Source organism: Medicago truncatula, chromosome 4 (genome assembly GCF_003473485.1).
Source record: "Medicago truncatula cultivar Jemalong A17 chromosome 4, MtrunA17r5.0-ANR, whole genome shotgun sequence".
Taxonomy (NCBI): Eukaryota; Viridiplantae; Streptophyta; class Magnoliopsida; order Fabales; family Fabaceae; genus Medicago; species Medicago truncatula.
Genome location: NC_053045.1, coordinates 6,113,852 through 6,130,332, shown reverse-complemented (window position 1 = coordinate 6,130,332; position 16,481 = coordinate 6,113,852). Strand labels below are relative to the sequence as shown.

The window sequence follows — 16,481 nt, the reverse complement described above, 5'->3', positions numbered from 1 at the left end:
TCACGTGACCTCTTTCTTTCTTTTCTTTTCTTTTTATTTTTTTTTATTATTTTCTTATTTATTTTATTCATTTTGTTTTTTTATTTATCTATTTATCTTTTTCTCCAAGTCTCAACTGCAGGGGCATTTTGGTCTTTTGTTTTGTACCAGAGCCAACCCTAGTTTGTCTCTATAAAAACACTGTCAATCATTGGGAATTGGGTCAGAGAAAAATCACTGTACACACAGATCCAACCAGCACTCATTCACAATCACAATCAACAAACCCTAAAACCTTTTCTCTTCCATCCAATTTCAGATCAAATCACCCAAAATTCATAAAAAAAAAAATCATATGAACATGATGAACACAAAGATTTTCAGAATCATTTTTCACACATAAACCCCACAAATTCGAATACATCACGCAACCACAACAACAAGAGCTTGCACCGAACCGGAACAAGGGAGAGAAAGCCGAACCGGAGCTCAAGGGAGAGAAAGCCGAACCGGAGCAAAAGGGAGAAAACCGGACCGGAGAGAGAGAGCTACGGACTGGAGAGAGAGAGAGAGGTAGTTTTTTGCTCATTTTCTTTGAATGTTCTTTGTTAGATCTAGGCTTGTAGAAGCTTGTTTTCAAAAATCTAAGTTAGGATTCATACAAAACAAGAAAAAGGATTGTTAAAAACGTAAAAAAAAATTCAAACGGAGGAGTTTTGTAACTCCGGCGCGGCGGCGCCGCCTGTTGGCCGGCGGCCACCACGCCGGAAAATGCACAGTCCCACCGGAGAAGAAGGCTGCAATTGCAGACCTTCTCTCACTAGAAATTTTTAGAGAGAGGGAGGAAAGGAAAAATAGAAAAAAAAACCGGTCCCTATTGCCTTTTATAAGCATGTGTGAACCGGTCTGGTTCATCTGAACCGGACCGGTCCATTTGATTCCTTTCTCCTTTCTTTCTAAACCTTTAGATCCTTTTCTTTTTTTAATCCAACGGTCATGTATGTGCAATCTATGGTGTTACTTAGTATACTTTCAGATCTAGACTATTTGATTTTTTAATCTAATGGTCAGGGATGATTCTGTTAAATCACACGCATGTCCTTTGCTTGCAGTATTCCATGTTCTGCTTTGTCCAACTGTTGGATCTTAGATCCTATGGCTGTGATGAATCCAGTGAATGAATCTGGACTATTGATTTAATCCAATGGTCCAGAATTAATCCTGCTGAGCCAATGTTTTATTATTTCTCATTTTTTAATTGTCTTTATTTTTAAATACTGTTTTTACATTTTTTTGACATTTTTGTGTTTAGAAAAATTCCAAAAAATATTTTTCTCACTATTTTAATTTTCTCTAATTTAAAAAATCCATTCTATTTGTTTTCTTTTATTTTATTTTTTGTTTATTTCTTATATGATGACCTTAATTATTATTTGTCTTAATTCTTGCTTATTATTTCTCATGTCTCATTCATCATAATATTTCTTGTGATTACTAACTATTTAATTTTTTGTCTTGAATCATAGCATGCACATTTAGTTTTTCTATCATTTTATTTTGTCATTGACTTAGTGTGTATAAATAGGGAATTGATGTGATTTTATTTCTTGCATTTTATTTTGGCATAAAGGCCTTAGGGTTGTATTTAGGAATTGATGTAATAATGTAGGTAACACAAGCACCGACACATGCACCGACACTACCACATTTTATTTACCGCTTTCCGTTAGTTTTTACGACGTTACGTTAGTTTTCACCGTTAGTTTAGAAAAATCATTTTCTCAAAAAGTCAAATATGCAAAACTTCAAAAATCATTTTCTTAATAACTTTTTTCCTTTATTTTCTTAATCAAATTCTCAATCAATTTTAATTCAACTTCAATCATTTTCAAAATTTAAAATCAATCAACCTCACTTGTTTTCTTTATCTCATGCCTTGAGGCCTCTTTCTCTTCTTAAAACCCATTTTCGAAAAATCTTAAAATCAACCTAACCCACCAAAGAAATTCTTGAGTGGAACTACGTCGGTTTTGATCCCTTTCCCAAAAAGGGTACGTAGGCAGAGGACTCGTCCTTCCAAATCAAATAAAAAATAACCAAAAACATACTTCTTCTCCCTCCATTCTTTCACTTAGATTTTAGGTAATAATTTTTCAAGTAAGCCAAATGAATTTAGCACAAGATAATTTAGGTAAGCGGTTCCTTCGGAGTACCGAAGTCGTTTAGGGTGCTTAACACCTTCCCTATTCGAAACCAACCCCCGAATCCAAAGTCTCGAAAAGGGTTTTTACTCATTTTTTCCCTTCCCAAGAATAAAAATCGAGAGTTCAAAGATTGACGATTCAAATCAATTAATGGTTTGATATCCGAAAATCGCGAGCACAGAAATGGCGACTTCACTGGGGACTTAGATCCTACGCGGGTTAAACCCACCTTACTTTCTTTATTTTGTGCTTTATTATTTGTTTATGCTTTGTAAATATTTTGCTTACATGTTTACTTTATTACGTGAGTGGTGAGATAAGCTCTACACCCGAGCTTGAGGGAAACTTAAGATAGGACGGCGGTATAATCATAGTTCCATGCCAAGAGTACTCTTCGGTATTGGCACATGTGATAACCCCACTCAACGGAGGGATCTTGGAAGTATATGTCGTCAACGTGAGTACTCATGTTTGGCATGCTATTTTCAAGTGACCTTTGAAGTTGAGGACCTTTAGTCACCTTTAACCCCTCTTGGCCTTTTAGGACGTAGTGCGGTGGCTAATCGAGAGTACTCTTGAATTAGTTGATACGCGATACTACACCCAAATGAGACTTTCCGACGAATATAATTGGAATGGGAGTACTCCTGTCACCCGATAAATATTCGGAAGTGGTTAAAGACTTTGGGAACTTGGTAGAACCCGTGATACAGGTACATTTGAAACCATAGTCCTTACCAAATGGCGTTGTTACCATTGACTCCAACGTTGTGGAACTTACCCTCACCATGTATTCTATCCACTTAGCATAACCATGCATACATGCATTCATTCATAAACAACCTTTTCCATCAAAAAAAATTTTTTTGAAGGACTTAGACAAGTTTTTGTAAACATCACGGATATGGACCTTGTAAGAATGAACACCGAGAAATACAACTTCCAAAATCTTAACTAAGCTTTTAGCTTATGTTAAAGAACTTCTTCCTTGGTTTCGTTCTTACCTTTGGAAAAAGAAACCTATTGTAAATATCTTGACAATTTTCAAATGAAACCATGTTCCTCTGCCATGTTTACATTTCACTTTAACAAGTCCTTCAAAAAATAAAAAATAAAAATAAAAAATAAAAAAAAAATCTATTTTTGCATAAGCATATCATGCATCATTTTGCATTCATAGTTTCTAGTCTGTATCTCACACTGTGTCTTCTCCATAAAAGGGTCAATTCATTAGTAAAGTGGTCAGATGTCTTCATCCAAGTTCGGCTCACATATGCAGACACTCGTGCAAACACAAAAGATGGATCAACTTGAGCAAGAGGTCCACGAGCTTCGTGGAGAAATAACAACACTTCGGGCTGAGGTAGAGAAGTTAACTAGCCTTGTATCTTCATTGATGGCTACAAAGGATCCACCGCTTGTCCAACAAAGGCCTCAGGCACTATGTCAGCCAATATGCATGAAACGGTCTCGACAACAGGGTTCTCAGCGGCTTATCCCTCAAAATCAGTCTCCTCAACCGCTTATACCTCAAAATCAGGCCCAAAAAGCATCGCAGTGTGACCCGTTTCCTGTGAAATATGCGGATTTGCTTCCCACTTTGCTGAAGACGAACCTTGTTCAAACCTTGTCACCTCCTCATGTGCCAAATACGCTGCCTCCCGGGTATCGTCCTGACCGCAATTGTGCCTTCCATCAAGGGGCACCAGATCATGACACTAAGCAGTACTATCCTTTGAAGGAAGAACAACATCTGGCTTCTCACTCTGTTGCTGCTGTTACACCCATCACCAATGTTCAAGATCCGGGCTATCAACCCCAGTTTCAACCAAGCCAACAACAATATCTGGCTCCTCTCTCTGTTTCCGCTGTTATGCCCATCATGAACGCGGTCCAAGATCTGGGTTATCAGTCCCAATTTCAACAATATCAACAACAACCTCGACTACAGGCTCCAAGAATGAAATTTGATCCAATTCCAATTAAATATGCAAAGTTGCTTCCCTATTTGCTTGAGAGGAACCTTGTCCAAATCAGGCCACCTCCTCCGATACCGAAGATATTGCCGGCTCGATGGAAACCTGATCTCTTTTGTGTTTTCCATCAAGGGACACAAGGTCATGATGTTGAGCGCTGTTTTTCTTTGAAGATTGCGGTCCAGAAACTGATTGAAGACGATCTCATACCTTTCGAAGAGTTTGGATCTGAATGTGCAAGTTAATCCTCTATCGGATCTTTGGACCTTGTGGTGGCATGTGGAGTGTTTAGTTGCAATTTGGTATTTGTTGACGTTTATTTCTACTACTCCTTTGTTCAATTAGTATGTTTGTTTGTTGCTTTATGTTTTTCAAAAAAAACCCTTTCGTCCCACCCGAGGCGAGAGTGAATTTGTTTAGGGATTTTTGCTTTATGTATTTTCATCATTAGTGAAAGGTCGTCTTGATCCCGACTTTGTTTTATTTTGTGCTTTTTCTGGAAAAATGGTAATACAAAAAAACCAAAAAAAAGCTGTTTCTTTAATCATTTCCACATATCTGCATAATCATAATGTTTATGTCAATAATCAAATCATGCATTAATAAACCCGTTGAACACTTAAACCATGTACTCTCTCTCGACTTTGAGTTCCTTGTATCCGAGGTTGAAGAAGAGGATGATGAAGAAGCTTCCACTGATATTTCTCGCCTACTGGGGCATCTTGGCCGTCGAAGCTGCAAATATCAAAAGAGATTGTCTAGAAGAGGACTTTCATGTACAAAGACTGACACGAGATGCCACCATTTTCCTTGCAAGGATATTGTACTTCAAGTGAACACTTCAGCAGGGGCAACCCCCCCTCCATCCCTCAGTATACAACATAAAGGCAATGCCTCACATGGAGGTCAAAGTCCCGTCAACGGGAGTTCCAGTGAAAGCTAAGCTTGATTGAATTTAAAAGTGTCACTGCCGTATGGCGTAGACAGTTGTATCAAAAGCATGAAGCAAGTTTTCAACAAGAGAAGGCTCGTCCCCATGAATGTCAAGAGAGTGGCCTTGTGCTCAAAGGTTATGCTATCTGATTTAAACAAGCTCCAGGGGCAATGAATGCCTAATACAAAGCATGAGGTTAAACTTGTATGTCCTGTGTATACCGATGCAGTCAAGAAATACTTTGTTAAAATGAAAAAGCTCGATAAGTCGCAAACCGGAAAAGGCGGCTTAGGCAAAAAAAGAGCGTCTCGATGGACTGAAAACCCGAAAGGGCGGTCCATGCAAAAGTTAGAGACATATAAAAAAAAAAAAAATGATTATCCTGATAGGTTGAAACCCGCAAGGGCGATCTATGCAAAAGTTAAGGATCATGACAAAGTAACTGCATCTGGTCGGACATGACTCATATGGGGCATTTCAGCCGTCAAAAGACCTCCGACTCATGGCAAGGTAATTGCATCAAATCAGATATGATTCATCTGGGGCATCTTAGCTGTTAAAGGGCTTCCGATCTGAAGCGTCTGCAAATCAAAGACTCAAAACAGTGGAATTCAAAGTTGGTAGAGGAAACAGTGGTTATTGTGTTCAACGTACCTTTTCCATATAATTACCATTTTTCCAAACTTTTAAAATCTGTGGAGCCACGCCTTGGCAGGCCACCATTCCATTTACATTAACTTGAGCTTGTGCCCATTTATTTAAAATTCTCATTTATTCTGTTTGCAAATTTTTCTTCTATTTTTGATGTTAATACCTAAAGCAAAAAAATTCAAAAAAAAAATCTTTTAAAAAAAAAAAAAAAAAAACTTTTATCATGTCTTTTGAAAAGCATAAACAACAAGTACATCTTCTTTGAACTTATGAGCAGGTGAAACATACATCAACATCCGTCTCAAGGACAGTTAAACTCTGCAAGGTTGGCATGACTAAAAGCTGTGAGATGACCTCTGTCAAAAAAAAAAAGTAAAAAGCTTGCTAAGTCGAAAACCCGAAAGGGCGGCTTAAGCCAAAAATGAGCGTCCCGGTGGACTGAAAACCCGAAAGGACGGTCCAGGCAAAAATTAGGGGCATACAAACAAAAAGAACATGTTCCCGGTGGATTGAAAACCCGAAAGGGCGGTCCAGGCAAAAGTTAGGGATTCAAAAAATATAAAAAAAAAAAAAAAAAAATGAAATAAAAAAAAAAGAGACAGAGACATCACAGTGCAAGAGGGTCAAATGGAAGAATGCACTCGGTATTGGTTTACAAATGGCAACTTCTGCCTATGGTTTGATGTATGGCGACTTCTGCCAAAACATGGGTTGGTACCTCTCTAGTGGTTTGATTGAAGGCGATTTCTGCATGTGGGTTGATTAATGGCAACTTCTGCTTGTGGTTTGATTAATGGGTCATTATCCCTTCAAGCGGTTTGATTATGGGGCATTTTCCCTTCAAGTGGTTTGATTATGGGGCATTCTCCCTTCAGTGGTCTGATTAATGGTTTGTTTCCCCTGCCAGTGGTTTGATATCGTGCTTTACCCCAACATTAATTTGATTCATCGCCAGTGATTTTATTTCCAATGAAGATTGCTGAGTGTTTGTACTGCGATGTCATTCAACCTCCTATCTTACCTATCCAGTCTTGTTTGTCAGTTTCACCTGTTAGATACAGTCATACGGTCCTACTAGTTTCATGCGTATATTCATACATTCATTCATATACATATACATGCATATAACTTTCATGCACATTTAACATGCATACAAATATCATTTATACATAAATTGCATTACCATCCAGTGTCTTATTCCAATTGTATCTCATTCAAAGCGTCATCACTAGTGTGGCTGATCCAGAGATGTCACCAATCCACAATATTTCAGATGGCACGTTCTTCTTTGAACAGTTTGGAAATCCATTTTACCTCGCTTCCTCAGTATTTCAAACGACATGTTCTCCATCGAACAGTTTGAAAATACAGAAGTATGTGTCAACAGTTGGTCCGAAACTAACAGGTTCAACGAAGAAGCAGTAGTCATTGCAAAAAAAAAAAAAAAAAAAAAAAAAACAAAAAAACAAAAAAAATGAGCGCCCTGGTGGATCAAAAACCCGAAAGGGCGGTCCAGGCAAAAAATTAGGGGCACACGAAAAAATACCTCCCTGGTGGATCCAAAATCCGAAAGGACGATCCAGGCAAAAGTTAGGGATTTCAAAATATATACAAAAAGCAATGACTATTCAGACAAGACAGTACGACATTGTGTTTGTGGAATGGCGACTTCTACCCCAGCTTTTGACCATTGGGTCTTACCCCAGCAGTGGCTTGATTGCATCTCCAGTGACTTTATCCCCAATGAAAGTTTCGAGCGTTCGCACAGTGATGCCGGACTATTCTCCTTGTGGACATGCCCAATCTGGTCTCAACCAATCTTACCATTGCATTGTTATACAAATCTCATACATACTCATTCATTCATGCATACATAGCACGCATATAAAGATCATTCATACATAGTTGCATTTTTACCCAATGACTTATTTCAATATCCTTAGATATCACCCCCAGTGTGTCTAACTCCAAAATGTCATCAAATCAAACATGTTCCAAAGGGGCAGGTCTCACCAGTAATCAGTCTATACAATTCCCCGTTGTCTTCAGACAAATTCCTTGTTCCCCTCAACTTTATCTTTATCAAGTCACTCCCCTGATACCAAGCTTTACATTGTCTTTACTTTCACCGGAGGCTTTGCTTTTAGCAAATGCCAATGGTCTGTCTTGCCTTTATTTTTTACCGTGTGTGCGCTATCCCACAATGTTAGCAAACCCTGTCGGTCCATCATGTCTTTACTTTCGCCACTTGTCGGCCAATCATGTCTTTACTTTCGCCACTTGTCGGCTAAATCATGTCTTTACTTTCGCCACTCGTCGGCCAATCATGTCTTTACTTTCGCCACTCGTCGGCTAATCATGTCTTTACTTTCGCCACTTGTCGGCGCCACTTGTCGGCCAATCATGTCTTTACTTTCGCCACTCGTCGGCTAAATCATGTCTTTACTTTCGCCACTCGTCGGCTCAATCATGTCTTTACTTTCGCCACTCGTCGGCCAATCATGTCTTTACTTGCGCCACTCGTCGGCAAATCATGTCTTTACTTCCGCCACTCGTCGGCTAATCATGTCTTTACTGTTGCCACTCGTCGGCTAATCATATCCTTATCTTATCTTGAAGCAACGTTAATAAACATCATCGTTCATACTCTAGTTGTTTCAAGCTATCTCACGGCGACTTTAAGCATTATTTATCAGTTCTTTCCCCAGTGATACCTATCCAATTGAACCCCAGTCAGTCTTTATGCATTATCTTTACATTCATACTTGCATCATGTTCAGTCATATCATCACATTCATCAGCATCACATCCCTGGCATTTCAAACGGTCCAAAATTGGCGTTTTTTATATATTTAAGTCTCCTCGACCCTTTGGTTTAAAAGGTCCCCTTTTAAACCCTTCGTGACGAAGAAACTTAAATAGGGGCATCTGTCATACCCCAAATTTGGACCATTTGAAATCTTTTTTGTCCACATTTTTTAATAGTTCAGATTCTCTTTTATTCGTTTTTTTACCTTTTAAAACTCGTGTTTTTCGTCATTAATCATTTAAAAACTTTCATCTTGCATTTAAGTCCTCGCTTGCATTTTTTACAACATTTAAAATCACTCCATTTGCATTTTTATAAACGCATTTTATAATCCTTTTAGTCATAACAGACAAGTCATTTTAAAATGGCTAATCGCATTTTAAAAGGCGTTTTTTTTATTAATCTTTTCAATCGAAATTTCGGCAGGGAGGATACTTTGAAGTACCTCATGTCAGATTCCGAAGGGACTTTTTTATTTTCTTTTTAGGCTAGTTTGTTTATTATTATTTATTCTTTTTTATTTTTATTTTTTTTAGAAAAAACAAAAAGAAGTCACTCACGTGACCTCTTTCTTTCTTTTCTTTTCTTTTTATTTTTTTTTATTATTTTCTTATTTATTTTATTCATTTTGTTTTTTTATTTATCTATTTATTTTTTTGGTCAAATCTTTTTCTCCAAGTCTCAGCTGCAGGGGCATTTTGGTCTTTTGTTTTGTACCAGAGCCAACCCTAGTTTGTCTCTATAAAAACACTGTCAATCATTAGGAATTGGGTCAGAGAAAAATCACTGTACACACAGATCCAACCAGCACTCATTCACAATCACAATCAACAAACCCTAAAACCTTTTCTCTTCCATCCAATTTCAGATCAAATCACCCAAAATTCATAAAAAAAAAAATCATATGAACATGATGAACACAAAGATTTTCAGAATCATTTTTCACACATAAACCCCACAAATTCGAATACATCACGCAACCACAACAACAAGAGCTTGCACCGAACCGGAACAAGGGAGAGAAAGCCGAACCGGAGCTCAAGGGAGAGAAAGCCGAACCGGAGCAAAAGGGAGAAAACCGGACCGGAGAGAGAGAGCTACGGACTGGAGAGAGAGAGAGAGGTAGTTTTTTGCTCATTTTCTTTGAATGTTCTTTGTTAGATCTAGGCTTGTAGAAGCTTGTTTTCAAAAATCTAAGTTAGGATTCATACAAAACAAGAAAAAGGATTGTTAAAAACGTAAAAAAAAATTCAAACGGAGGAGTTTTGTAACTCCGGCGCGGCGGCGCCGCCTGTTGGCCGGCGGCCACCACGCCGGAAAATGCACAGTCCCACTGGAGAAGAAGGCTGCAATTGCAGACCTTCTCTCACTAGAAATTTTTAGAGAGAGGGAGGAAAGGAAAAATAGAAAAAAAAACCGGTCCCTATTGCCTTTTATAAGCATGTGTGAACCGGTCTGGTTCATCTGAACCGGACCGGTCCATTTGATTCCTTTCTCCTTTCTTTCTAAACCTTTAGATCCTTTTCTTTTTTTAATCCAACGGTCATGTATGTGCAATCTATGGTGTTACTTAGTATACTTTCAGATCTAGACTATTTGATTTTTTAATCTAATGGTCAGGGATGATTCTGTTAAATCACACGCATGTCCTTTGCTTGCAGTATTCCATGTTCTGCTTTGTCCAACTGTTGGATCTTAGATCCTATGGCTGTGATGAATCCAGTGAATGAATCTGGACTATTGATTTAATCCAATGGTCCAGAATTAATCCTGCTGAGCCAATGTTTTATTATTTCTCATTTTTTAATTGTCTTTATTTTTAAATACTGTTTTTACATTTTTTTGACATTTTTGTGTTTAGAAAAATTCCAAAAAATATTTTTCTCACTATTTTAATTTTCTCTAATTTAAAAAATCCATTCTATTTGTTTTCTTTTATTTTATTTTTTTGTTTATTTCTTATATGATGACCTTAATTATTATTTGTCTTAATTCTTGCTTATTATTTCTCATGTCTCATTCATCATAATATTTCTTGTGATTACTAACTATTTAATTTTTTGTCTTGAATCATAGCATGCACATTTAGTTTTTCTATCATTTTATTTTGTCATTGACTTAGTGTGTATAAATAGGGAATTGATGTGATTTTATTTCTTGCATTTTATTTTGGCATAAAGGCCTTAGGGTTGTATTTAGGAATTGATGTAATAATGTAGGTAACACAAGCACCGACACATGCACCGACACTACCACATTTTATTTACCGCTTTCCGTTAGTTTTTACGACGTTACGTTAGTTTTCACCGTTAGTTTAGAAAAATCATTTTCTCAAAAAGTCAAATATGCAAAACTTCAAAAATCATTTTCTTAATAACTTTTTTCCTTTATTTTCTTAATCAAATTCTCAATCAATTTTAATTCAACTTCAATCATTTTCAAAATTTAAAATCAATCAACCTCACTTGTTTTCTTTATCTCATGCCTTGAGGCCTCTTTCTCTTCTTAAAACCCATTTTCGAAAAATCTTAAAATCAACCTAACCCACCAAAGAAATTCTTGAGTGGAACTACGTCGGTTTTGATCCCTTTCCCAAAAAGGGTACGTAGGCAGAGGACTCGTCCTTCCAAATCAAATAAAAAATAACCAAAAACATACTTCTTCTCCCTCCATTCTTTCACTTAGATTTTAGGTAATAATTTTTCAAGTAAGCCAAATGAATTTAGCACAAGATAATTTAGGTAAGCGGTTCCTTCGGAGTACCGAAGTCGTTTAGGGTGCTTAACACCTTCCCTATTCGAAACCAACCCCCGAATCCAAAGTCTCGAAAAGGGTTTTTACTCATTTTTTCCCTTCCCAAGAATAAAAATCGAGAGTTCAAAGATTGACGATTCAAATCAATTAATGGTTTGATATCCGAAAATCGCGAGCACATTGGGCCTAACACAACCTCACAAAACTAGCTTGTAAGGTGAGGATTTTCCCCACTTATAAACAAATTGTCATACCAACAACTAACCGATGTGGGACTTTTAACACATATACAAAACGTAGAAACACAAACCATACACTTTCATTTCTCTTCCTACTCCAACAAATCAAAATTCATTAAAGTCAAACAACTAATAACTCAAACAACAAGTAAGTGCCCAAATTCTCTAAAAATAGGACAATGTGATGATATTTATATGTCAGGGTATTTTTTATTGTTCATTGTATGTTATAATTTTTATTGTGAAATACATAGTTGTTAGGTAGTTGTTGATCAATCAGAATTTTTATTTATTATAAAACTAGATTAAATTAAGTATCATTGGAATATTTAGTACATGCACAAAAACTAAATGACAACAAATATTTAGTGCATTCACAAAAACAAATGACAAGTAGAATTTTCTAGCATAAGGTATATTGTACAATTCTTCTGAAAGAGCCAGAACTCGTTTATCTCGTTAGTATGTTTCAGATTTGTACACAATGACCTTTACGACACCTGACATTAGCCCCTGGAACTTTTGGACAATCTTTATCTGTTTCACAACGACCGTCAAAAAACTTAAGAAAAGAAGAATTACATACTATTATGCTAAGAAATATGAACAGAAATAGAACAAGAACATAAACCAACTTTGGAGTTTCTGCCATATTTTTTCCTATTTGCATCTAACTAATAGTAAATGACTTGATCTCTTTATAGTGTATGTATAAAGTTCATGGTCTTATAAAAATAATTAAATAGTTTAAGCATTATGAAATTTTAAAAACCCTTCGCAACGTTAGAATCATTAGTAAATGTCTCTTAAATATATCAATCAATTGTTTTAGAATCATATAATAAACTTAATAATCATAATAATCAAATATTTTAATTAACTTTTCATTACTTTTCCCTTTAAAAGATTTCATTACTTTTTTAATTAACCTTTCATGATAGTAAAAGAAAAATATATATTTGTAAAGTATGATAAAGTTATGTAGGAATATAATACACCATTGGAGTGAGAACATAAACATATAGAATGTATATTTAAAACATTTCATTGCATATTTGTGAATCATAATATTTTCTTATGGAATCATTTATGTCAAACATAATATTTATAGAGTAAACTGGTATTGAATTTAAAACAAAATTGTTTTTGTTGTGAATTCGGACTCAAAACTCACACCAATACAAACTATGATGTGTGGAGCAAAGGAAAGTAGTAACCAATATCAAAGCAAACAATAAACAACAACAATAATGACAACACGTAGATCTAATCTAGTAATCAAAGTGAAAAGGGCCATAGAAAAGCCCAAGTTTGTGAATTTTTATAGACTTGATCGTTGTTTTTAAATATTCATGATAGTATGTTAATATTTGCTAAAAACGGGCATAGAAGAGCCCAAGTTTTGCACGTCATTCGACCTAGAATGGTTCTTTGCCCAAGTTTTTCAGAACCACCCATGACAAAAAAGAATGATTCCATAATACATATTAATCATTTTGAAAACTGTTGAAATGTGTCTCAAAATTGATGTTGAAGTCTGGAAAAATCGTGGCACTTTTGCAGGGCAACGTGGCACGATTGAATGGTTCAGCTTTTGGGTTGCCACTGGAAAATTTGTGGCACGATGCAGGAGGAACGTGGAAGACGGATGGTCTTGAGTATCGTAAGAAAGTTTCGAGTTCTAAAGAAAAGAAATCCGGTGAAGATGTTTCTAAGGCTGCTGTTGCTGCTGTGAGTTCTGAAGAGAAAGAAGTGAGTAAGGAGAATGAGCTGGAGAAGTGGGATGCTGAATTTATTAAGGTTGATAACGTTACGCTCTTTGAACTCGTTCTTGCTGCAAACTATTTGGACATCAAGAACTTGCTGGAGCTTACTTGCAAGACAGTAGGCGAGATTATGCATGGTAAGACATCGGAGCAGATTCGCCAGACTTACAAGATTGTGAATGACTTCTCTCCTGAGGAAGAGGAAGAAATCCGAAAGGAAAATCAATGGGCTTTTGAATGAAGTCCATCAATGTAGAACTTCTTAATAGTAGAGACTAGTTTGACAATGATAGTTTAGAGATTAAATTGTGTTTTATTCGTTATTATAATTTTGGCATCTTACAATTGCAATCAAGGATCAGTCATGTGGATTTATGTTATGCTTTGTTTTATTCATCAAAGAACACCAATGTAGATTTATAGATGTTCAATACTTGTTTTTCTTTTGGTTTATATCTTTTGAGTTCGATTATGAATTTGCATTTGTACAATCCATCAGTAACAAAAATTAATGGTAGCAAGCAAGAGATTCTTTTTATCACATAGTTCTATTTGAAATTTATGTCAATCACACAAAATTAATTTATATAGACGATGTTATGAACTACGTTAAACCAAGATATGGACATCCGATCATAAAGAGATCGATTATAATCACTTTTGGAGCACAAACTGTATGAGTGATTATTGAGATTGGGTAAAGCATAGAACACAGTCCATCATATTGAGGAATGGAGTGAAAAGTGAGATGGGTGAGGGGCTGATTTTATTTTGCATTTGGTGTTTATATATGGTGCTCATGAGGTGTTACTTTCCTACCAAGCTTTGGTGTGTGATTGGTGATCTATTTACTGACGGTTTTATTGGGGTGTTGTGCAAGTTGAATCTTATCTTGTTGCCATCGGTTGTGATTCTGCCATCGCGTGTGTTGTCAAAATCTGATGTGACGTGGCTAACGCACACTGAATTGTGCAAGATGAAACTTTATCCTGTTGCCTCTGATGTGGGTGTTGTGCATGTGCAATAAGTGTTTACTCCACGCCGATGCCTCATTTCTATGATGTTGCTCTACCTTCCTGACGATGTATTGGCACCCGATTAAAGTCTGATATCGAGTGGCTGAATACGATTGAAGGGACATAATTTTGCAGGGAAGTAAAGCCCGTTGCAGATACGCTAAGCAAGGAAGGATCAAGCATGGAAAGTAGATGGATCTCATGGCAGCTGAAGGCTATTTTCCTGTCGCTGTCGTTGTCTGACTTTCTAGCACATGATTGTGAGTCCTCTGAACCTTTTATAGAAGGTGAGTTGAGTCTTCTTTCTTATGATGCTGGGTCCATCTTTATATTGAAACTTTTTTTCCAATATTACAGAGAGGCCAAACAAACTGGCAGTAGAAGAAAAAACTCCTAACAGGCGCTGGTGACTAACAAACACACCACCTGAAGAGCCTATAAAAACTCCTATCAATAAAGAGCAAAAACAGACAGCAAAACCAAAAGGAACAAAACCACAACAGAACCAGAGGCAATCAGCCAGCGCCCAAAAACAACAAATCACCCTATCCTTTTTCTTTTCAAACATTCCCTTGGATTCCAACACCATTCGTAAAAGAGGCATAAAGCGATCCTTAACCTACTCAACGCCCAACACCAAGACAACGCCTTAATATCATCGACCAATACGTCGAAAGCCTTAATATCATCTTTATATTGAAACTGTTATCTAAATACCAATCTATCAAAAAACTTTATATTGAAACAGTTTGTCCATCTTTTCGTTTGATTGTTCCATGCTGCTTTTTACAATTTGTGTAACGTTGAAACAGTTTGAATAACTTTCCAGTTTCTTGTTCTGTTTTCGTTTAAAATTGTGGTATCAATTTGTTCTTATTCAGTTTTTCATTAATGTTGTATCAATTTTTCTCACTAATTTTGAAGTTAGTCAAAGTGTTATTTGTGAGCCAAGATATTTGAATTTTGTATTAATCTTTTACTCTTATTGAATTTGTTATTATGAGGTATATACATAAGGGTGTGTATAAATAAGATAACTTTGAGACTTTAAGTGTTTTTTTTCTTGGAACCGTGGTGAAACACGCTTTACTATTTTCTGATTCAAGTCAATATTACTTTCGAGTTTTGAGTAACTTTTCCATTTTGCAATTTTTGGCCACACAAAGACCACTCCTTGCACTATGCTTGCATGTACCATTAATCTGCAATCAACCAACAATGCATATGGAGTTATCCAATGTTGAAGGAGTAGTAGAATTGTTGGCAATAAAAGGAGGTTTGAATATCATTTTCTATCCATTTAACGTAAGTATAAAAACATCCATCATTCTATCTTCAAGAATGATAATAGTGAATCAGATTACCTAGGGAAGTTGTGGTTAGTAGTCATTCAAAGTCTTTAGTCAATTCATACCTTCAATCAATCATAAACATATAAAAGACATTAAACTCAAGGAAATCTGAATAAGACTAGATCTTCATTGATATTCAAGAGAGTTCATACAAATTTACATGGTCATATATAGCTTACAAAAGATTCATCTCAGGCTTAACCACAATGAAATTAATTACTCATATCTAAAGATTCATCTCAGGCTTAACCACAATGAAACCGTGGCTCAATTTTCAGCTTTCTATGAATCCTTGATTTCTATCTATTTCAGCTTCAAATACTCCATTATTACGCTGAACTCAACTGAAAATCCATAAAAATAGCTAACAAAACAAATTTGACATGGTGCCATCATAAGGAGACAGTATAAATAAAACTCTCTTTGCTATCTTATTTCATTTCCATTATCTTAGAGGACAAAATCATAACTTCAAGGTCCATGAAATTAGGAAAAAACAGAAGAAGAAAAAATAATTATTGAGAGCATGCACAAAAACTAAATGACAACAAGTGAAATATTCTAGCATAAGGTATATCGTACGGTTCTCCTGCTAGAGAAAGAACTCATTTATCTCATTAGGATATATTTTAGATCGGCGGCACACATGTGCCTTTACGACACCTAAAATTAGCTCCATAAAGTTTTGGACAATCTTTATCTCTTTTACAAGAGCTGATAAAAGTACCCAAGAAACTAGAATTAGAAACTATCATGCTAAGAAATATGGAAAGAAATAGAATTAGAACATAAACTAATTTC

At 36.1% G+C, this 16,481-nt stretch overlaps 1 protein-coding gene and 1 long non-coding RNA gene across 2 annotated transcripts; one reads left to right on the top strand and one right to left on the bottom strand.

The window, feature by feature from the left end:
- Positions 1-12,547: 12,547 nt before the first annotated feature.
- LOC120580267 (SKP1-like protein 1B) lies at positions 12,548-13,713 on the top strand. Its single transcript, XM_039833862.1, has one exon. The coding sequence runs from the start codon at positions 13,074-13,076 to the stop codon at positions 13,551-13,553; it is 480 nt and encodes a 159-aa protein (XP_039689796.1). The 5' UTR covers positions 12,548-13,073; the 3' UTR covers positions 13,554-13,713.
- Positions 13,714-15,289: 1,576 nt separating this feature from the next.
- Positions 15,290-15,998, bottom strand: LOC120580236 (uncharacterized). Its single transcript, XR_005645942.1, has 3 exons — positions 15,841-15,998; positions 15,693-15,742; positions 15,290-15,530 (listed from the first exon to the last, which is right to left on the bottom strand). It is a non-coding gene; the product is annotated as an uncharacterized lncRNA (long non-coding RNA).
- Positions 15,999-16,481: the final 483 nt, after the last annotated feature.